General features: G+C 41.8%; 1 protein-coding gene across 16 annotated transcripts in view; it reads right to left on the bottom strand.

Annotated features, from left to right (window-relative positions):
• The window catches only part of LOC125687107 (3'-5' RNA helicase YTHDC2-like), a 146,962-nt gene that overhangs the window by 16,286 nt on the left and 108,218 nt on the right, over positions 1–22,458 (bottom strand). For 9 of the 16 annotated variants that reach the window (XR_007373965.1, XR_007373966.1, XR_007373975.1 and 6 more), the window contains exons 2-18: positions 19,958–20,162; positions 19,661–19,751; positions 13,573–13,769; positions 11,449–11,648; positions 10,822–10,988; positions 9,456–9,558; positions 8,196–8,352; positions 6,614–6,721; positions 5,849–5,997; positions 4,703–4,838; positions 4,232–4,358; positions 2,700–2,765; positions 1,889–2,067; positions 1,611–1,707; positions 1,441–1,528; positions 1,279–1,359; positions 310–392 (exon numbers count right to left, since the gene is read on the bottom strand). The exons of 4 other annotated variants lie outside the window; for them this stretch is intronic. Coding sequence is in view for 9 of the 12 variants with exons in the window: in XM_048931914.1 (XP_048787871.1) it covers positions 310–392; positions 1,279–1,359; positions 1,441–1,528; positions 1,611–1,707; positions 1,889–2,067; positions 2,700–2,765; positions 4,232–4,358; positions 4,703–4,838; positions 5,849–5,997; positions 6,614–6,721; positions 8,196–8,352; positions 9,456–9,558; positions 10,822–10,988; positions 11,449–11,648; positions 13,573–13,769; positions 19,661–19,751; positions 19,958–20,162 (2,234 nt within the window). In the remaining 3 variants the exon portion in view is untranslated. Of the gene's footprint in view, positions 1–309; positions 393–1,278; positions 1,360–1,440; positions 1,529–1,610; positions 1,708–1,888; positions 2,068–2,699; positions 2,766–4,231; positions 4,359–4,702; positions 4,839–5,848; positions 5,998–6,613; positions 6,722–8,195; positions 8,353–9,455; positions 9,559–10,821; positions 10,989–11,448; positions 11,649–13,572; positions 13,770–19,660; positions 19,752–19,957; positions 20,163–22,458 lie in introns of those variants that run through there. 3 more of the 16 variants (XM_048931919.1, XM_048931926.1, XM_048931925.1) reach the window with 3 other exon arrangements.

Here is a 22,458-nt window from a genome sequence, read left to right as displayed (position 1 = left end):
CCATAGGGCCCAGTGGGCGCTGGCAGTACCGAGGTGAAAGGAGAACAAATTCCTCCACGGAAGAAAAACGAACCTACTGTAAAGCTTTGGGAAATTCCAAGTCACATTTCTATCAGGAAATTACTCTAAGGAAGTATATGCTGACCCCTGCTTTTTTTGCAGAGAATTAATACTGGCCACTGTCAAACACTACATCGGACCTGAATAACACTGTTATCCAGCACTGCTCCTCTTACATTCACTACTTTATTCTCGGTGTACAGGGCAGCGGATGCTTGCAAGATAAAAATACGTACAAATATTTATTACCTCCCTCTTCTCTGGATAGCACTGGCTTTTGAAATCCACACAGTTCTTAACATTGTAACACAACTCAGAGCATCAAAAGACTTCTAAAAAAGAAAAACAAGGAAATAAAATCAAGATTTACTAGGGTACATGAAAGAAGAATTACTAATGGCTTACACTGACAACAATGTTCGCCTCAAACCGATACTAAGCACCACTGCCTTCTGGCACACAGTTACATTCCAAAGTACTTTGTTGTAGGTGAATTTACGCCACCTCTTTCACAACATCTTTGGGCTACAGTTTTCTAAATCGAAAACTTTCTAGGTTAAGTCAAGAAATGATGAGTTGTGCTTTGCACCATAACAGAAAGCAAAAATACGCTATTATGCACAGTGAAATTTTGCTCATTTCCTCACCTGGAAATTATGTCCTAGTTTTCCTGCATTTCGTGCAGAAACACAAAATACTTGTATTAATATAAGAACTTGGTTGATCTACAGCTTGTATATCCCACGAAATCTACTCCATACACTGAGCCTCAAACTGTACTTCAATTATGTTATCTATGTTTATTTCACAAGTAACCAGTAAGGGGCATTCAATATATCATAAACATTTGAAAACTTAACATTCGATTACACTTCATTCAGATACAATTAAAACAACAAAGGGAACTCCCAGTATTCTCTAACTTCCAGGAGGATGAAGGTCTACACTAATGGACTTTCCTTAAAATGTACACAGAAGTGACAAGTTACTTGTCTAATTAGCAGTAGCTTTTTCAGGGGTTTTAAGCAGCTGGCTGTCAGAAGGCAACTTTAGGATTTGTTATAAACAAAAGGGATGTCAAAACTTCAGCGAGTTCTGTTACTTTACACACACCAGGTTTTCAGACTGCTAATAAAAAAGCACTACTTCTCCAAAAATCACAGCTTAGTATTATTATTTTAAAACAATCTTAGGAAGTTTACTTCCCCCCAGTCATACCTCCTTCATCTTTCCCGAATCAATAACAAATACAACATCACTGACTGTGATACTGGTTTCTGCAACATTAGTAGAAAGAATCTGCAGGCAGAAAAACATAACAGTAACTGTAAAAGCAAAGACTACGGAGATCAGTATCTGAAGAAGTCATCTGATACTTGCTATTTTGCGGATGCCAGAAGGCGGAGTTTTAAGCACATTCTTCTGATCCAAAGTTTGCATATTTGAATGAAGTGTGAATACTTGGTATCTAATGCAAAACAAAGAGTAGTCTGTAAGTATATTTAAAGAAAGAAAAAACTAGAGACAAGCATTGAAACTAGAAGTTTTACCTGTGCGCATTATCAACAAATCTCTTGTCATCAAAAATAATTCGGTCTCTCAAGCTAACTATCTCATCGTACCCAGGAAGAAATATTAAAACTGCTCCTAAAAGAGAGAATCCATTTACAACATTAAACCAGACACTCACCTAAAATATATAAAAATACCAGTTAGTGCCACGCATGCTGCTACCCAGAAGGTCTTCCCTATTTGGTATTACTGACAAAATGACTCATTCGGAAGTTGAATCCACAGCAATAACATGAGACTGTGTATGTATACCTACCCCCATCAGAACTATTGCAGATGTTGTAAAGTAAGTGCAAGATCAGGTCGAAATCCACCTTCTCATCATTAAAACTGTGATGATAAGCTTTCAACAACTCTCTGTCCTCTGTTCCAAGGTCATTACCATTTGCTTGGACCAGAGAACTTTCATCCAGATTTCCAAATTCCATTGAAGCACTAAAACATACAAATATACATATACAGTTGCTTCCTTCGGGCTTGCATTCACCCATCAATTCAAGCTTACATCAAGACTCAGAAGATTACATGTAACCAATTTTTAAGTCTACACTGCAGCAGAACCGCATGTCCACAATATTACTGACTTGAGCACTACCCTGCAGAGTAGGTGAACTTCAGCTGCTAGCATTAACTTTCCTACATTTCATCAAAACATAAGCATAAGCAAACCTAAGAAGAACTACACATATGTCTTTCTTTTTAACATTTCACTTTTTTTTTTTCATCTGCTAAGGGAAAGACATTTAAAAAGAGTATTTTCCAAACACTTCCCTACCATCAGCTCCTTAGTGTTCTGGCTGTATGGTACTTGCATACAATGTTCATTTTATGTAGGTATATAATGCATCAACAACACAGAATAAAACATCATAGAAAAGCACTATTTTCATTTCAGATGCTTACTTTGGAAACATGGTACAGAATCAGTATCTCCTCCACACATGAAGGCTGCTCCTAAAGTAACACCCCCTATTTTCTTGCACTGGGCAGGGTCAGAGGCAGATGTTGGCAGCAGAGGTTTATGTACTATATTAAACAATTGTTTTAGCGAAGCCAGCATAGCTTACCTGTAAGATTCCAACAGGTCAACCACCTCTGTTTGTCCAAAGTGCTTAGCCCAATCTAAAGCCATCCTGAAAGAGTTGTACATAGACTTTATTATTTGTCACTTCAATCATATGTATGGGCAGCACCTTACATGAGATGACAGCTGACACACTGCGCTGTTTTCATTTCTGCATTATTATTTAAGCAGTGCCTTCACTGTTGGATCCACATCTTCCCAAATGCAAAAACATGTATAATATGTATAACAAACAGCTACATGATTTTTAAATAGTTGCAAATTGTGACCAAGTATGAATGCTACCTCTACACAGCAATCACACAATCACAGAATGGCCAGGGTTGGAAGGGACCTCAAGGATCATCAATCTCCAATCCCCTGCCACACGCAGGGCTACCAACCTCCATGTTTAATGCTAAACCAGGCTGCCCAGGGCCCCGTCCAACCTGCCCTTGAACACCTCCAAGGATGGGGCACCCACAACCTCTCTGGGCAGCCTGTTCCAGTACCTCACCACTCTCTGGGTAAAGAATTGCCCCCTGATGTCCAACCTAAATTCATCCTCAACTTAAAACCATTTCCCCTCATCCTACACGTATCAACCCTTTCAAAGAGTTGATTCCCCTCCCCTCCGTAGGCTTCTTTTAAGTATTGAAAGGCTGCACTGAGGTCACCCCGCAGCCTTCTTTTCTCCAGGCTGAACAAGCCCAGCTCCCTCAGCCTGTCCTCATAGGGGAGGTGCTCCAGTCCCCTGATCAAACAGGAAGGAGTAGAATACACCACTATTTCAAAACACAATATCAATGCACACAACTAAGCATTTCTAAGGTACCCTTTTATTGACTCCTTTAAATAATCTTGAGAATTCATGCCCCAGATGTTTTTATCCAAAACACCTAAAAATGGCAAACTTTTTGATGCCTTAAGGGAACCATTCTCTTCACAAAGCAGATCATTCTGTTTTCCCTTTAAACTGCTTTCTTTCTCTAATTTTTCCAATAACAGACACCTAGAATCCTAATTTTTACCCTTCCACACTCAATGTTTTATGGTACCCCCCACCTCCGCTTCCTAAACATAAACTCATGGTCATAAAGATCTGAGTTTTTAGATATTAGTATGGATTTTCTTACATGCTCCAACATACCTGCAGCCATAACACTGCAAAGAACCTTGCCCCTGTAGTATTTTTTTTTTAAACCTCTACAGGCTGTCGTCTTAAAGACTACAATAATCAAGCGTTTTGAGTGTAATTAAATCTATCAAGAAAGACTACCATCTTTTCCTAATCAGAGGTTATAGCAGGTTCCTTGAAAGAGGAAACATATAAACCATTTTAAAGACTGCTTCTGAATTACCTTAGAATTTATGGAAAACAATCTGATGAAACAAACTCTACATCATTATGACTATTAAATCTTACTACCACCTACAGCATTTTGATAAATCACTGAATTAAAAAGTTCTGTAACGTCTTAAGTTCTCATGTTTATACTGGGAAATAAATCCTTCACTTCATCTGTTTGTTTTTACCAGCCATTGGATGATTTGCAGTGGACACTTGCTCCCATACTGATCAATTGCTCTACTTGACTTAGAAAGCCTCTCCCTGCAGCTATCATTAGTGCAGTTGCACTGGTTTCACTGTGCCTATAATCAACTGAGAAGTAAAACAAATTAGCAAAAACAATACACACTTTGTTTCATCTGAACAAAACATGAATATGACTTTCAAGATCTACACCAACAAAATTTTATTCCTTCCCATCCACCAGTCAATTCACATGAATTCAATATTTTTAAAATAGTATTAACCTATCTGTCAATACTTCCAAACAAGTACAGTAACAAATAAGTGAACAGTTAATGAATTGCGTAATACATTCATTTTTCAAGTAGGCAAATAGAAAGAAAAAAATAACACTTGAAAGGTGGTAACAGAAAATCAAGTCACTATGTGATTTCTTTTTCCCTCGTGCAACAAGAGGAACAAAAGCAACTTACCACTGACGTTTTCGGTTAAGATGAAATGGAACACCTGAGCAAAGGAATCAACATCTTTATGTAACCAGATGTCAGAAAGACAAGAATCCATTTCTTTTATTAGCCATGGTTCAAGACAACTTGCATCTCTCTCAACCTGAAAAACAAGATTAAAATGATGAGTCTCTTCAAGGACTTCTTTTGTTCTTTATTCTCACAGACGAGGTACTAAGAAATCTAGTTTTTAAACAACTTGAAATATAGAATTAAGTTATGAGCTAATGGACTTATGGTATCTTGTGCAAGTACTTAAAACAGTACCAGACTAACCACTTTATCTAAAAAACTATTTAAAAACATCACAATGAAAGAGCATACTTTGGCTGTATTTGAGAATATTTTACACTAATCCCCAAAAAAGGAAGAAAATGTAGAACATGATAATGTTCTTCTAGAAACTCTACAGGAATAATATCAAAAGACTGTTTGGCAACGGAATGCATTTCAAAGATCATCCAGTTCTAATACCCCAGCCACGCACAAGGTTACCACTGACTGAATCAGGTTACCCAAAATCCCACCCAGCCCAGCCTTGAACTCCTCCAGGGATGGGGCATACACAGCCCCAGCACTCTCCGAGTAAAGAAGTTCTTCCTAACGTGTGAACTAAATCTGTCCTCCTTTAGTTTAAAGGCATTAAGCCTCGTCCTAACACCGTACTTTTTGATAGAATCCCACTATCATCTTTCCTGTAAGCCCCCTTTAGGCACTCAGCTCTCACTGTAACCTGTAATCTGTTTTCCACGTGCTATAATACAGTCTACAGAAGGATATGCTCTACGATCTTGTCAGGCACAGAGAATGAGTCGCTTGTAGTTCCACAGATCTTCCTTCATCTTTTTAATAATGGGGGTTCTATTTCTTTTGTCCGGTCACTGAGAATTTCATCATGACTTCTCAAAGGTGACACACAGCAATTTCATCTGCCACTTTCCTCAGTACCCTCAGATACACTTCACCAAATACCACAGACTTCTGCACACACAGAATTCTTAGACGGCCCCAAACCACCTAAGCACTTCATTTTCCCAAGATCGTTAGAAACAAGTTTCTAAAAGATTTACCACATAAACCTAAAACATTTCTTCCAACACAGAAAAAACTTACCAGAGCATTAAAAACTGTGTCACCACTGCTGTCCAGCAGATTATACTCTTCAGATACACTTGCAACAGATCTTCTGCTCCGTGATTCTGGGTTGCTATTACTTTCTTGAGCAGAACACCACTCAGTGAGAGTGCTTTGCTGCTTCTCTTCTAGAAGGTGTAAAATGTTATCAAAACAGTATCAGAAGCACTTTTAATCATCTGTTGCTTTCAGCTACAAAAATCGTTAAATCAAACCACAGGCTCACCTATAGCATTCTCTTTTATCCAACCAAGAATGCTGACACCAACCCAATATAAGTTTTATGATTAATGGCACACTAAGTGCATGACTGCAAATGTCTGCTCTAAGAGTAAGGTAAAAAATATCATTTGGATGCTACTAACAGGGACTGTTTCTGTTCAAGATGTACAAAATCCTGCACTCTGGATGGACGGCTGCCTGCAATTCAGTTTGTACCTAATGTCAGAACATCGTATCATCTTGTTCTGTATTTTTCATGGAGGCAACAATTACATGCAAATCTACGCCATCATATTAGCAAAACATTTACAAAATGAAAGCAAAAAGCATACCCCGCTGAAAGGCTTTTTAACTGAACAATCAACTTCAATAAAGTCAACATTACAAGTTTAGAGATACTTGCTGGTATCTAATCATAGTATTACATAGTATACATTAAAGACAACAGAATCATCCGATTCCACTCTTCTCAATGCTCAGTAAGCCTCAGTACCCACTCGTACAATTAAGAAGTATACCAACCTCGCTGCTTCTCCTTTCTGTATTTTATCATCTCTTTGTTTGTGTACCCAGTGCTTCGTAAAATGTCCTCCAAAAACATCTCTTTAACTTCAAATGGTCTTCCTTGGACTGCAAGCACAAATAACTAATGACATTAGATATCCCCTAGTTTCACCGAAAATCTCCATTAAAAAAAGACTCTCTGTAAATATTAAAAAAAAAAATCAATTAAGAAATTAAAAGCAGAAACTTTAAGGAGTTATTACTTTCCTTGAAAAAAAATCCTTGAAGAATACCTGAGAGTTTGCTTTCTCAAGATTGCTGAGCCGCAAGACAAAATAAGATTAAGAAGGGAAATCTCAATGAAAAACAACACGTATCACTAAACTCTTCAATGCTCTCTGAGCATTCTGGAAAGGGATCTACATGTCTGACAGAATATTCATCAAAGTTCTATCAAAATGACAAAGAAATCTAGTATTTTTGTTGTAAGATTATCACCTGGATTACCAACATAATAATAACATTGCTTTAATGCAATACTCCGTAAGAAGTTTGTCACTTTGTGTACAAATGCTTTGCTCAAGACACATACACAACATTTCAGTTTCTTCAGTTACCTCAGCCCCTCTTTGCTGAGTGAGGCCTGACCAGCCAGACAATCCAAACTGTCTTTGTCTCCTGAGAACCAACCCCTATTTCTTTTTCAATATCACTGTTTTCTAAGCCATTCTAAAAGGCACGACAGGATCCTTTTTCACAAGAAAAAAATTCTCCAGATTTCTGGTCCTTCAACTGGACATTTGCCATAGCTGAGTTTAAATTACTCAGAACCTCTCTCTCCTTCTGGAATAACTGTATGTACTTACGTATAATACAAGGACATTATTGTTGAAAAATCAAAAGAAGCAGGTCATTCATGCAGAAGGCCTGCAAGCCAGGAATGTGGAAAAAAGTGGAAAAACCCCACATCTCCCACACCTTACCTTTACCAAAAATCCATCAAATCAGCTATTAAAATAAAGGTAACTTTTCTACACTTGAATGTAATCTAACTACAGATTACCAAACCCAAACATAAACTATCACATCTTTTCTCAAATTTTACCAGGAGTAACAGTTGACAACTGCCTTTGAAATCATGTGATCAAAACATGAGAAAAACAAACTGCCTAGGTCTGCATTTTTGAAGTGACTAGGTACAGTCATCTGTGCTTTAGCCAGTAACAAACAGCCATCTATGAAGCCGGAAAAACTAAAACTTGCTGGAATTAGTTGAAGTGTATTGTACTCTTGCAGCCCTCAAGGACTTTCTCATCCTGCAGATCAGTACAGTAAGAACGTCTCCTTTTCTTGAGCTGAGTATCAGGAGACAAGGCATCTCTGCACTTACAGTGCTTCTAGCAATAAAATACTGAAATAGTTGCAAACAGATGTAAAAAAAAAAAAAAAAAAAAACAAAAAGCAACAGTAAACTTAAAAAAAGCAAAAATAACAAGCATTTTCTGATTCTCACTCAGTGTCCATGTTACCTCATCCAGATTAACCAGCATTGACAGTGCTATACAGGTATATTCAGATCCAGGAGTTCACAAATACTTACTGTGTATTACTGGGCAACTTCCAAAATACTCAATAAAGAGATTTGCATCTAGAGCAGCACTAGAAATGATTAGTTTTAAATTAGTCTGGTTTTGCAATATATCTCGCAGTTTTATTAACAAGAAATCACTGAATCTATCCCTCTCATGTACTTCATCCTAAAACAAAAGGCAAAAAGAAACCAGTAGATAAACATTCACAAACAGGAATTTCAAAACTACAATTTATCGTTTGTAGGTGCACTGAAGATGCATTGAAAAGTAGAATTCTAACTCAGTTCAACCAAGCGCTTTTTAACAAGAAAGTATTCAAGTAAAAAATTTCTCAAAGCTTCACAAAATTATTCGAGCAGGCTGTGCTGTTAATGAACAAGGAAGAGATGACTTCATTTCAGAGGCTGAATGACCCGAGATGATCTTAAAGGTTGCTTCCAACTCAGACCCTTCTATGATTCTATGAAGTGCATTTCTGGAACTGTACTAATTCTCTCTGAACAATTATCATCTCTGAGATACTGACAAGAACCACAGTTCCCTCAAATCTTATTTTCATCAACTCTTCAAAGTTGAAGCACTAAAACGAATATAGTATCACATAATAAGAAAGTAAATTTGGTTGCTTAGGTCCATTAAGTCACGTACAAAGCTTAACGTAAGTTAAGGCATTTGGTTGATAATAATTGATTACAGCAATTATTTACTTGGTGAGTTTTGTTTTCTTACACATTAAGAATTTATCAGACAGGAAGCCAAGCACTTCCATGTTTTCAGCAGTGGAGAAATTGTTCAAGGTGATTACATACTGTGATTCCACTGAGTTCTCAGTCCCCATGACAGAAATAACACTACGCCTTATTTTGAAAACCTCTGTGTTAACAAGTGGACTGCTGAACTGGTACTGCAAAAATAAGTACACGATACAAGAAATTCTGACAGATGCACAATGAGTCACATACACATATGCCTGCAGCTTCCCTACTGTATGACAAAAAAAACCTACAGAAATGTTTAGACATCTGTCCTTCACAACATCATCCTAGAACTAAATGCTGTAATTCGCACAAAAATAAGATACTTTAACCAAAAAAGTACACATTCCAAGAGAAAAAAATTCAGTACGTACAGGGAAAAAAAAAAAAAAAAAAAAAAAAAAAAAATCAGATTCTGCCCAAATAAAAACACTTCATATGCTTAATTAGGAAAACAAATTTCAAAAGCAATACGTATTGCTTCACCTTACATGAAATTTAACAGATTCTTACCACAATAACATGTGTTACTGTTGATAGAGCACTGTCTCCTGCCATCAGCATGCGAAGCAGTATGCCGTTTGTGCAAAACGTTAACAGTGTCCTTGGAGAAACCCTATTGAACAGTTCATGAAGATGCTTCAGACTTGCAATCAGCAAATCAAAATGACCTTTGAGAGTCTCTATGTGGAACATTTGCATAGATTACTTTGCAAAAAACAGTTTCCAATTTTTCAACTGGGACTGTATTATTTGCATTTGCCTGCACTTGACTGAATCACATAAAATCAGTTGATCCTTTCCAAACGCATCAATTTTTCCTTGAAGAGGAAAAAAGCTACTGCTTTAGTAACTGAGGGAATTAGCTGTGCAAGGAAAATCAGTTGTTGCCACTACTTTCTCCAGAACTGACAGTTCTGAAAACTTCCTCACTATCATACTCTACAGTTCTTTCCTCAAAGACAAATGAACCCTCTATTTACCATACACTTCCCAAGTTTGGAATTCATCCATCCTTTGCCTTCAAAAACTCCTCTACATCTTACTGAATTTAAGGAACATATCCAAGATGGATTACTTACTCTTCAGTATTCTCTCATTCTCTTCTAGAAATCATGACTGCTATCTAACACTCAATAAGATCCAACAATGAAGTACTTGTGTTACTGTTATGTTCTTTTTTTCATTGCTTAAAAATAACAGTGTTGGAAATACTGATCTCTCAAAAACTTTTTTGTTTTTCTTTTTGTTTTTAAGATGTTCCACATGACTTCCAATATTTCTTCCGCCTTGATCTGGCCTATGGTTTGTTCTTATTCAGCAACTATAGTACTCCCACATATTAACCATTCAGTTCATTTGCAATTAATCTTCTCTATCTCTTTAAATTCTTAATAGGCTTCTAAGTTTTCACAGACACACTCCAATTCTTCTTCCATCAGCTACGTGTTATCTTCATTCACATAAGCAACAGAGCCAGTCGTACCCTTTGCCTTCAGATTTGCTACAAACCGTCACCATGAAGTTTCTGTTAGTGTTCTAGTTCTCTTACACATTGTCAAAGCTTATGGAACTTTCCAATCTATGACTGGGGAGAAAAAAGGAGAGGAAAACATATAGTTGTTCTGAAAACAATACAAGAGATTTCTCTCTCCCTACAAGTAGAAATCAAACGAATACGCCTCTGATTCTCTTAAATAAGAAAGCTTACTACTTGATGCTGCAACCTGTAGAAGGAAATCTATCTTTTTGTGCCTGAAACAACACATCCTCCCTATAATTTCTACACCCGTTTCTATGTTGTAATCCCCAAAATACTGCAGCTTTAACATACATGTGAAAATAAGGTCAGCTGCCTTAAAAGAAATGTTGTTAGTACCTGCTTTCTAATAGGAGCTGATAGCCAACTGTCTGGCCAACCTTTTCCCTTCTTTCTGCTGCCACTCTTTCAGCCACAGCAATAACTGCCAAACGTCTTGGCTGAGTGCAAAACATACGACAGGGAATTCCATTTTCGTAGCAGTCATCAAGAAGGAACTGAGGAATCTATAAAAAAGGGTTCCAAAATACTTGTTAGCTGCATGAAGCAATAGGTGTTGAGGTTTTTCTTCTTAAATAGTGAAGCAACTTAATTAGATCTCAATATTATACAAATAGCAGAACTGTCAATTTACAATATTCTACTCTTGAGACTAAATACAGAACTGGCTTTAGAAGAAAAACAACTAAACACAATAACAGATCCATTATTTTAAATAACATAAATTAGGCCAGTGAAAAGCTAGAATTTCATCAGAAAATTATGCAGAACCTTATATTTTTAATAACTATCTGCTGACTTGGTCTTGTAATTCACTTCCTTGCATTTCAAATACAACACCTCACTCTACAGGAAAACAACAGTCTAAAAATTAGCCAAATTAAGTCCCTTATTACATAAACATCTTCTAAAATCGCATTAGTTTCACATAAACACTGACATCTTTTACTTTAATAAAAAGCATACTTGAGTAGTTTTTCCTGATCCAGTCTCCCCTACAATGAGAACAACTTTATTTTCCTTTATTATTTTGACAATTTCCTCCTTCTTGTCAAAAACTGGCAATGACTGCCTAAAGGAGTCATATTCCGACTCCCCTCTTTTCAGCGGCACTTGAGGAATACCACTGCTAAGCCTTCCGCTCGTCTTCCCAACTTCTTTGTTTTCTGTGGAGAGAACAGGACAATTTAGCCATAGATACAAAGGAACTGCTACACACGCAATATCACTTAGCTATCACAGAAATGAACACTTCTGACTTGGCATGCATCCTCCCCATGAAGCGATGAACCCATCGCATATTTACCAGAAATATTCATAACACTGTGTTCTGCTATGGCGTTTGAAACAGATACCGTTCAAAGGAATTACAACTTCCAAACACATTTTGAACAAATCTAGACTTATTTTCTTGGCTTTTGATCACATTTACACTCCACAGTTTGCCTAGAAATATTCACTGTAAAGTTAAATGAACAGAACTCTTAAGAAACCCCAACTGGAAAATGAGAGTTTTCTCAGTATAGCTATAGGGGATTCTCTTGCAATCCTGCATCCAGTCTTCTCCGCTGCCTTTATCAATGACCTGGAAAAGGGATAAAATGCAGCCCGAGCACGACTGATGATACAACGCTGGGAAGCGTGACTGACACACCAGAAGGCTGTGCTGCCATTCAGTGAGACCTGGATGGGCTGAAAAGTTGGGCACAAAGGAACCTTATGAAGTTCAACGTGGGCAAGCAAAGAGTGCTATAGCTGGGGGGGGTGTAACTGTATGTATAGTCAGGGGCTGAAATGCTGGAAGGGAGTTCTGCAAAGGACATGGATGTCCTGGTGGACAACTGGTCAACGGTGAGCCAGAAGAGTGTCCCTGTGGCAAGGAAGGCCAATGGTAGCATGGGGCGGATTACAAAGAGGGGTGATTTAGAAGTGGCGTTAGACTACATGATCTCCAGAGGTCCCTTCCAACTCCTTACAGGTTTGTTAACAAGTTCGGAGGGGAAAAAAAAACTTGACTGTGATTCACATCCACTCCTCCACATTCTCTGTGGTCTTGTATTACCTCATTCAAGTCAGTCTTATTTACATGACGTTCTAGTCAGTCAGACTGATCTGGACCCCCACGCATAGACAGCACACTACCACTTAATAGAAAGCAAGACTTAAGCATTCATAGCAGCTGCAACTCTTCAGAGCTACTTCAAATTCTAAAATTCCTTTTTTTTGTTGTTCCAGAAGAATTAAAAGCTTGTTGTAAATTCAATGACATATTCATAACATGATTAACAGACATAGATACTTAATTGCAAGAAGTATTGCCTTACCAAGGCAGACATAGCCTCACAGTTCAAAAGACCTGAATACCCAAATAGCTAACCTGCTGGGAAACTGAAACATCACAGAAAGAGAACTAGAAGAGGAAGCACTTTGAGCACAAACCAGTGAAAAAGAGAAGAACGGAAGAGCTGTTTTCTGTGCACTGCACCCATCTTTGTGCACAGAAACATAACAAAACCTTCTTATAAGGCCGTTAAGGCAAACATCTTATTCAAAGAGTCTCTTTAATGACAGAAAACATCAGAAGTATGCCTTCTGACAAACTCTTTCATGTTCTGGAAATCAAGAAGTCTGAACAGTAAATTCTGAGGCATCACGTCTACTGCCAGAAGACAGAACAAAACAGAATTTCTCATTTTATCAAAAACAGGACTTTCCACAAGCAGAACAAACAGCCTTATATTCACACAGGCTGTTCTTACACAGTGACCTTGATAGCATTTCTCTCTTCAGCTCCACTTCACAGAACGTGCAGGAGCTCCCACATACGAAAAATGTCCTTTCAAGTAAATCTGTGTTGAACTGGCTAGATTCAAAAGTAACTTAGCATAGGCAAGACATTCAAGTATGAGTGGCATTAATGCCCAAGTTACACTTCCTCGTGAAACCAGTTTGAAAACATGCCACATTAAGAATTAAGGGTGAAAGAAAACTTTCTGTGTGCAGTTTGGTTGTGGTGTTTTTTATCTGTTGTGGTTGTTTGTTTTTTTTCCCGTAAGCAGTATTGATGCTCAAATCACACACAGCACGTACCAGTTTCAACAGCAAATGCATTTCCTCGCTGCTTCTTTGGCAGAAGTTCTATTCGTTCTTTCTTTGTGAGAGGAAATCTTTGAATTAAACTGTGAACAGCCTGTTTCGTTCTGGGAGTCAAACAACAAGTCATTTCTGCATGAGCTACTTGCGATCCATTCTTTTTCCTGACAGTTAGATATCGACTCGATCCTTTTCTGAGAGAGAAAAAGTTCTCAATAAGTCATCTCTTCAACTCTTTGTAAAGATCTTTGACTAAAAGTGTTTCAAAACAGCTGTCAGATTAGTTTCAAATAAAACACAATAAACAAATGTCCAAATAGCATCTTACGCATAACACTTCCAAGAAAAGGGCTTTCAGTATGCAACAGCAAAACCACTCACTATTACCACAAGTCAGCATGACATACTGCATAACTGGGATGCCTGTGCTCAGCACAACCTCACAGTCTCATAACGTCATACTGTTTTGCTAACTTCCTTTTAAACACTGGCTGCTATGTTCACAGTCTATAAGATAGCAAGCCCCATCAATCACTGTATCAATCAACACTGAGATATTATACAGAATTGATTTACAGAAACATGTAAGAGAGAAAAAAAAAATCTCTGAGTAGAAGTAACAGAAAAACAAGCAGCCCTCTATGAATATTCCTAGCCTTAAACAAATCTAGAAACACACTTTTTAAAGTAACTTCATATCCAGCAAACCTAAAAGACATCTGCAGAGATTTCAAACTGATCACAAGTTAAACCCCATCACACTTCTCTCACTCTCACTGTTCAAAACAACAAGAGGGATGGGTTGGAATTAAGGGCAGTTTAATTACAAAAAATCAAAAGCCAAGATACAGCACACATACCCTCTACTTTACATCAGCAAGCCACGCTCGGCCACATTTTGGAAAGCAGGGCCGCAATATGCACTGCAAGCCCTCTGCAAAACTCCCTCCATCTTCTGTCGACCCCTCTGCACTCCCTCAGCCTCCAGGCTCCGGGCACATTGCAGAGAGATGCCAGAACAGCCCAGCAGCAGCCCAGTCCAGTCCCGTGCCAGCCATAGATAAGGAGCATGGCTGTGGTGAACAGTAACACCATCCCCGCCAGGACAACCTCCATCCCTAGCCCCATGCCATTCACCTTATGCTGAGCAATACGTACGTCCAGCCTTTTGGCAAGCCTGGGTTGCAATGAGAAAAGAGAAACTGTCCTGTGCCTTTTTACACACACTATTTTTTTTTAAACAAAAAAGAGAGTAGCAGAAATATGAAACCAGTTTTGAAATTATTTCTAATTTGAAGTAGATATTACTCCTAAAATAAAAATATATTACAAGTTATTTTATATTTTCTGTAGCCTTCTTGAAAATTACAAAACTAGTCAGCATTGCACAAGTACTCGAGATACTTCTTTGGCAGTGAACACGTTACCTTATTTTATGAAATAACACAAGCTTAAGTTGAATAATTACATAAGAAAACTTACATATCTGCTTAACAAAAGGCACATCTTCACAGCCCCAGTCACATAGCTAGATAGGCTGAAATATTGTTGTCTGAATTTGCTGTGTTTTGCTCACTAAGTGGCACAAGCACGTCCAACATGCAATAAACACAGATTTCAATTCAACTAAGCGTGGCAGAACCAGAAGCAGTCGGCATTGTGCCCTCCTCTCCACAGCATTCAATTACCTCCTATGCAATCTGCAGTTGAACTGCGCAAAGCCAACTCAGAATCATTTGAAGCATCAAGGTTGGAAAAGACTTCCAAGATCATACAGTCCAACTGCCCATCTATCACCAAGATTTCCCACTAAGTCAAGCCCTCCAGTACAACAGCCAAATGTTTCCTCAACAACTCCACAACTCACGACTTCACCACCTCTTTGGGCAGTCCAACCCCATGCCTGACCACGCTTTCAGAAAAGTTTTCTCCACAGCCAAACTGAATCCCCCTAGAACAACTTCAGGCCATTCCCTCTAGTCCTGTCATCAGTTACACAGCAGAACAGGACAACTTCCACCTCAACACAACCTCCCTTCAATTCTTACAGAGAGCAATAATGTCTCTCCCGAGCCTTCTCTTCCCCAGTTCCAGCTCCTGCAGACACTCCTCATAAGAGCTGTGCTCCAGACCCCTCACCAGCTTCACTCTTCTTCTCTGAACACACTCCAGGGGCCTCAAGGTTTTTCCTGCAGTGAGGGGTCCAAAAATGAACACAAGGTACGGCGTCGCCAGCGCTGATTACAGAGGGATGATCCCTTCCCTGCTCCACTGTTGGCAACACTACTTCTGATACAAGCCAGGATGCCATTGGCTTCTTTGGCCATCTGAGCACACTGCTGGCTCCTGTTCAGCAAAGTGTCAACCAATACCCTCAGGTCCCTTTCCTCTACACAGTCTCCCAACAACTCTGCCCCAAGTCTGCACCGTTGTCTGCAGAACCCAGCACTCGCTCTTGTACTTCAGCCCATCGACTTCAGCCCAGCTGTCCAGGTCCCTCTGTAGGACATTCCTACCCCCAGGCAGATCAACACTTCCTCTCAACCTGCTGTCATCTGCAAACCTACTGAGTGTGCATTCAGGGCCCTCAGCCAGGTCATCAATAAAGACACAAAATACCAACCCCCAGCTAACGCTCAGGACTGGTCACCAGCTGAATTTAACTCCATTCACCACCACTCTGTGACATCAGCCATCCAGCAAACAGCATACCTGGCCAGACCATGAGCTGCCAGCTTCTCCAGAAGAATACTGAGGGAGACCATATCAAATGCTTCGCTGAAGCCTAGGCAGACTACATCAATAGCCTTCCTCTCATCCACCAGGCGGGTCGCTCAATCACAGAAAGAGATCGGATTGGTCAAGCAGGACCTGCCTTTCAGGAACCCATGATGGCTAAGCATGATCCCCGGGCTGTCCCACACGTGCTGTGCAGTCCCTGTGTGATCTGCTCCATAACCTTTCCTGGCACAGAGGTCAGCCTGATAAGCCTGTACTTTCCCGGATCCTCCTTATGACCCTTCTTGTATGTGGGAGTCACGCTGGCATGCCTCCAGTCCTCTGGAGCCTCTCCTGTAGACCAGGAATGCTGTTAGATGATGGAAAGTGGCTTGGCTGCCACCTCTGCCAGCTCCCTCAGCACCCTCGCATGAATCCCATCCAGCCTCATGGACTTGCAACAGTCCAGGTGGAACAGCTGGTCTCTAGTTGTTTCCACCTGAATTGTGGACACTTTATCCTGCTCCCCATCTGAGACTTCCAGGTCAGAAGGCAGAGCACCACGAGGATAATTGGTCTGACTTCAAAAACATATGTAAAGAAGACACTGAGAACCTCAGTCTTTTCCTTTTCTTCAATGCTCACAAATCCCTGCTGCACCCACTAAACCATGGAGATTCTCCTTAGCCCCCTCTTACTGTCAATGTACTTGGGAAAAAAAGTTTTTTGTTCTCCTTTACCCCAACAGCCAAGTTGAGTTCAAGCTGGGCTTTTGCCTTTCTACTTCTCTCGCTGCACATCCTAACAACTTCTTTGTACTCTCCTAGAGTTGTCCTTCTTTTTCTTCTGCAGGGGGTAGATTCTCTTTTCCTCCTGGAGCTTCAGGAAAAGCTCCCTGCTCATCCATGCTTGCCTTCTTCCCCACTGGTTCATCTTGTGGCAATGGCAGCCTGCTCCTGCACCTTCAAGATTTCCTTCCACCCTACACAGACCCCTTTACCCTCCGGGACTGAATCCCAAGCATCCCTTTCTATCAGTACCCTGAACAGTTCCAAGTTCACCCTCTGGAAGTCCAAGGCAGCAGTTTTACTGGTCCCTCTCCTGGCTTCACCAAGAATCAACATCTCTACCATTTTAAGGTCATTCTGCACAAGACACCTACCAACCTCCACATCTTCCACCACTCATTGTCTCTTTGCAAACAGCAGAGCTAGCGTGACACATCCCCTTTTAGACTTTCTTACCAGCTGCATCAGGAAATATCGCTCATGAAAATACTGCTAAAAATAACAATGTTAAATGTTTACGATCACATAGGGCCACATTACTAGCTGTCCCGGGCCACTAGCACCCCACACGTTGAACAGACCTCACTTAGGACATCTCTATCCTCTGATCATCCCTACTTCCCACATAAAGATTTAGCTTCTTCTTCACCGTTGTTCCCTGCCTGTTAACTAATACATGCATACAATATTCCCATTCAGTGGGCCTCTCTCAAAATGGCCGCAGAACTAGCAATGACTCAGGCCTCGTCCATCAACATCCTGGCTCAGGAGCAACAGCGCATTGGATTTCTAAATGTCAACACCAGCCTAACTTAAGTCATTGCTACACCCACCTGGTTCCCTGCAAAGTCACCGGCTCTTCAGTGCCTTCCTACAACACCTAACTCAGAAAACACATTCGTTTCTCTCAAGGCTCCATGAGGCACACACCTCATGTCCCCACCCTTCCACATCATCCACCAAGGGAAGCAAAAGCAAAGACAGTGTCACAAAACGGTTTGCCTTTTCACAAGGCAGGAGCAACCTGCCTTCCCCAGCCCCAGCCCCCCCACAAGATGACTTCATCGCCTCCCACATGCATGGTGGCTTTGCTGGAGCAGGGACCAGGCAATTCCCAGTCCTTTTGCCCAACAGAAGTCTGCCAGTTGGAGAGAGCCTTTGTAATCTGCCAGCGCAACCCCACAGCAGCACTGCCCAATCCTGCTCCAGTCACAGGCGTCGAGCAGAACACCACATGGGCTGCCACAGGGAAAGTTACCTCTACCCCAGACAGGTCCAGTCCTTCTCTTAATTGCCTCTGTACAGATACCCGTAACACAGTCATATGTAAACAGATATCTTACTACTGTACTGGGTTTACACAGCTAGGTTTTGGCAGCAGGGGGCTTCTGTGAGCAGAACCAGCAGCTGGGCCATGTCAGATCACAGCCAGCTCCAGAACCGAGCCATGACTGCTGCTGAGTGTGCTCTGGGAGAGGGGATTACACAGAAGGAAAACTGCTGCACAACAGCAGCTGGGAGAGAGCGAGAAATCTAAGAGAAACAGCCCCAAAGGTACCAAGGTCAGTGCAGGAGGGGCTCCAGGCCCTGAACAAGCCCATGGCAGAGCAGTGCTTGAGGAGCTGCAGCCTGGGGGAAGGCCACCCAGGACCAATTCAGGAAGGATGGCATCCCATGCGAGGAACCCCATGTGCAGCAGGAGCAGCAAGCAACCGTGGAGCAATGGCGGAGACAAAGCAGCCTTCATTCTCTATTCACATCATTTGCTCAAGCGGAGGAGGAAGAAGAATTGAAACCAACCAAGAAGAATTGAAGTTGAGTCAGGGAAGAATAAGGTGCAGGAAAAGGATTTTTAGTTCTAGTTTTCCCTTTCTTACTCTCTCACTAATTAGAAATAAGTTAATCTTGCACAAGTTAAGTCTGCTCTACCTGACACAGCTCCAAAAATCAGCATTTTACACACCATTAAGAAGGATCAGGCAGTACCACCGAAAATAAGAAACAGCCAGCAATACTACGGTTTGACAGCAGCTTGCACATACAGATGTCAGGTATGACATGACACTTCCTCTACCCAGGTTCTTCCTGGGCATCTTTCCCTTTCCCATTGCTTTTCCACCTTAATTTCCTCGGCCACTGGATTCTCAGCACTTACATATAAGTTCATGTGGTCAATAAATATCAATTTCTTCTTCAAATGATCACAGGAGGGCAAAACGAAAGGGGGGAAAATGCCACATATTGACACCTGCCTATGAGCCCTTTCCTCTCTTCTGGAAGACTGTTCTATGCTGCATTTTATCCAACAGGTAGTCAGGCACTATCTAAAACTCTCGGACGTAACAGTGGCATAGGTAACACAGAGCAGTCCTGCGTGAGGACTTTACAAACTCCACAAGACAAGCCACCTCAAAAAAAAGCATGCCAGGAGCTTTGATAACTTAGTGCAAATAAACATTCCCTATTTCCTCCCAGACTTACTGTGCCCTGTAACAATGCAGGATACACGAGAGTAGGTGCAGCATTTTACAGTTAAGTTTCCACACATTTGCAGCAAACAAGGCTGGATGCCAACTCACCCTTTACTTTTAGATATCAAACCAAGAGACTGGCACAACCGGTGAACATAGGCTCTTTCGGTAGAAGTAAAAGACGAAGGAAACGCCATCTCTGCAAAGATAACGAAGAAAACAAACGTAGCACCTACACCACATCACCTCGAAGGCGCGAGTTCTCAGAGCCCCTCATCTTTACGTCCTCCCGCCGCAGGACGGCGGCAACTCGAGACACCGCACCCGCGCACACGCCAACCAATGCTGCCGCCCGCAGGCTTGGGCCCGCGCCCCGCCGACACGACACCTCCACCAGAACCCCACCTTGATCATCGCTGTACAAGAACCGCTCCAGCGCCAGGTCCAACGCGATCTCCAATTCCTCGGAGACGCGGGCATCCGACAACGTCTTGCCGCGGCCCGACGCGGAGGAGGAAGCGGCCGAGCGTGCAGACGCGAAGGCAGAGCCGTACCCTGCGGCCCCGTCGTGCTGCTGCGGGGAGGCGCTCCTGGGAGAGGACATGGCTCGCTGCGGAGAGAGAAACCCAGGCAGTCAGTGGGAACTGACACGACGCAAACGCCGGCGACGAACACAAAATAACACGCAGCCGAGCCGCCGGCAACGGCTAAACCAGCGCCTGCGCGCCGGAATCGGGCAGCGCCGTTCCGTCAGCGCGCGAGGCGGGGCGCAAGTAAGGAGCCGTAGCGCCCCGCCTCTCGCCCGCAGGCCGTGCTGCGCGGGGGGCGCGTCTGGTCTTTAGCGTCCCGAGGGCCTTCGCCGGTAGGGGCCGGCTGCTTTGTCTTTGTTCCCTTCCTGAAGAGCCTCTCCCGGGTCGTAGAAGGGCTGCCACACGGCTGCGGGTGGCTTTTGTCTCGGCCCTTCGTAGCGCTAGCACTGGAAGCTTTTTGACAGAAGGAGTAGAATCACTGAAATGTTCCTTCAGGAGTAAAGGGGTGCCGGTATGAGGGGCGGGAGTTTTAGTACTATTATTGTCAGCTGCACTGATACTTCACTGAGACTGGCCAGGGTAACCCACCTTGCTAAACGGGGAAAGAGCACAAAAGAGGGCCTTGCTGGTATCTTGAGTACAGTTAGCAGTGCGGTGTGCCCATGCAGGCATCTGTGAAGATGCCTAAGTATTGGTTAGAGGATAGAATCATAGAATTCTAGAATCAGAGAGTAACCCAAGTTGGAAGGGACCTGTAAGGATCACCAAGGTCAACTCCTCGCTCCACTCTGGACCACCCAAAATTCACAGTCTGACTGCATGGATCAAACACTTCCTGAACTCTGGCAGCTAAGGGCAATGCCTGCTGTCCCGGGCAGCCTGCTCCATGCCCACTGCCCTCTAGTGAAGAACCTTTCCCTAACATAGAATCATGGAATCACAAGGTTGGAAAGGACCTACAAGATCACCTTGACCAACCATCCTCCCATAACCATTGCTACCACAAGCTACTAAACCATATCTTGCAGCTCCTCATCCAGACGCCTCTTGAACGCTGCCAGTGATGGCGACTCCACCACCTCCCTGGGCAGCCATTCCAGTGCCTGACCGCCCTCTGACAGAAAAAGATTTTCCTCATGTCTAATCTGAATATCCTCTGGTGCAACTTGGGGCCATTGTTGCTGCTGTTCTTAGGTCCATCCCCCATCTCCCTACCGTTCGTTTGCCCTTCCCCCCTTTACCCTCCCCCTTTTCTCGAGGTGAGGGTCCATGGGTCCCATGCCCACCAGTCACACAACTGCTACAAACCAGCCTGTAAACGGTTGACATCCTCCCCTCTCCTCCCCGCCCCCCCTTTTCTTTTGTTGGGCCATTAGGCCTGTGGGCACGCTGTCTCCCCATCATGCACACAGGCAGATCTAGAAATAACTCTGACAATAAAACACACTGGCTAACTCTACTGCCTTTAAAACTTGAGTAGTTCCACCTAACCTGTCTGATTATATCCCTTTCTTGAGTTTGATGTTCACGTAAGGACTGGGCAGCTAACTCATGTTACAACACCAAGGGTTTCAGAAAACAGAAGTTTGAATATATTCCTCTGACTGTTTCTTAATTGTATCAAATGCAGACTCTGAAATGTTTATGTCTTTAGCAAATATTAATCCTTGGCATGCTTGTTAGGCAATATTTAACAATGGTATAGTTTTTCTTCAGCCCAAATTAAGCACACAGGTTGTTTCTCTCATTTTTTGTCTATATCCATACATCTGTTTTTTCCCATAGCTTATTCCCTTCTTTCAGTTCTGATGCTCTGAGAGGATCTAAGGAGAATAAAGAATAAAAACCCACAAAATTCATGCAACTGTGGCACCACAAACTAAAGCAAGCTCCAGGAGAAACAGAGAAAACAGAGCAGAACCATGTAAAAAACAGCACAGTGCTTCACATACAGTCTTATCTGATGTAATACTATTGTGCTGTATCCATACAAAAGCACTCCTCCCATTACAAGCTTCACAGTCTCTCTGGCAGCTCCTTAGTGGAGATGGATGAAAAATAAAGTCTAAAAACATACCATGAGAGCTAGAGCTGTTTTCAAGACACGGGGAAAAACTGGGGTTAGGACAAAGTCAGTTTCAAGAAGGCTCAGACAATTTCTGCAAAGAATTCCTAAAACGGAGCTGTTAATCTTTCACGTGGTTAAGAAGAGAAACAGCCCAGATCTGAAGTAAAGCCCTAATACAAATTTTTCTTAACTTTTCCAACTCTGCGACTTTTCCAACTTTTCCAGCAATGTGCAGAAGAATGCAAGGACTAATAAAGGCCTTAATACCACCTAATAAAGGGGGTATTTTGCTGACTGTTCTAAATGAT

This window comes from Lagopus muta, chromosome Z (genome assembly GCF_023343835.1).
Source record: "Lagopus muta isolate bLagMut1 chromosome Z, bLagMut1 primary, whole genome shotgun sequence".
Classification (NCBI taxonomy): domain Eukaryota; kingdom Metazoa; phylum Chordata; class Aves; order Galliformes; family Phasianidae; genus Lagopus; species Lagopus muta.
The sequence above is the reverse complement of the archived record's forward strand: the minus strand, read 5'-3'. Positions and strand labels throughout refer to the sequence as shown.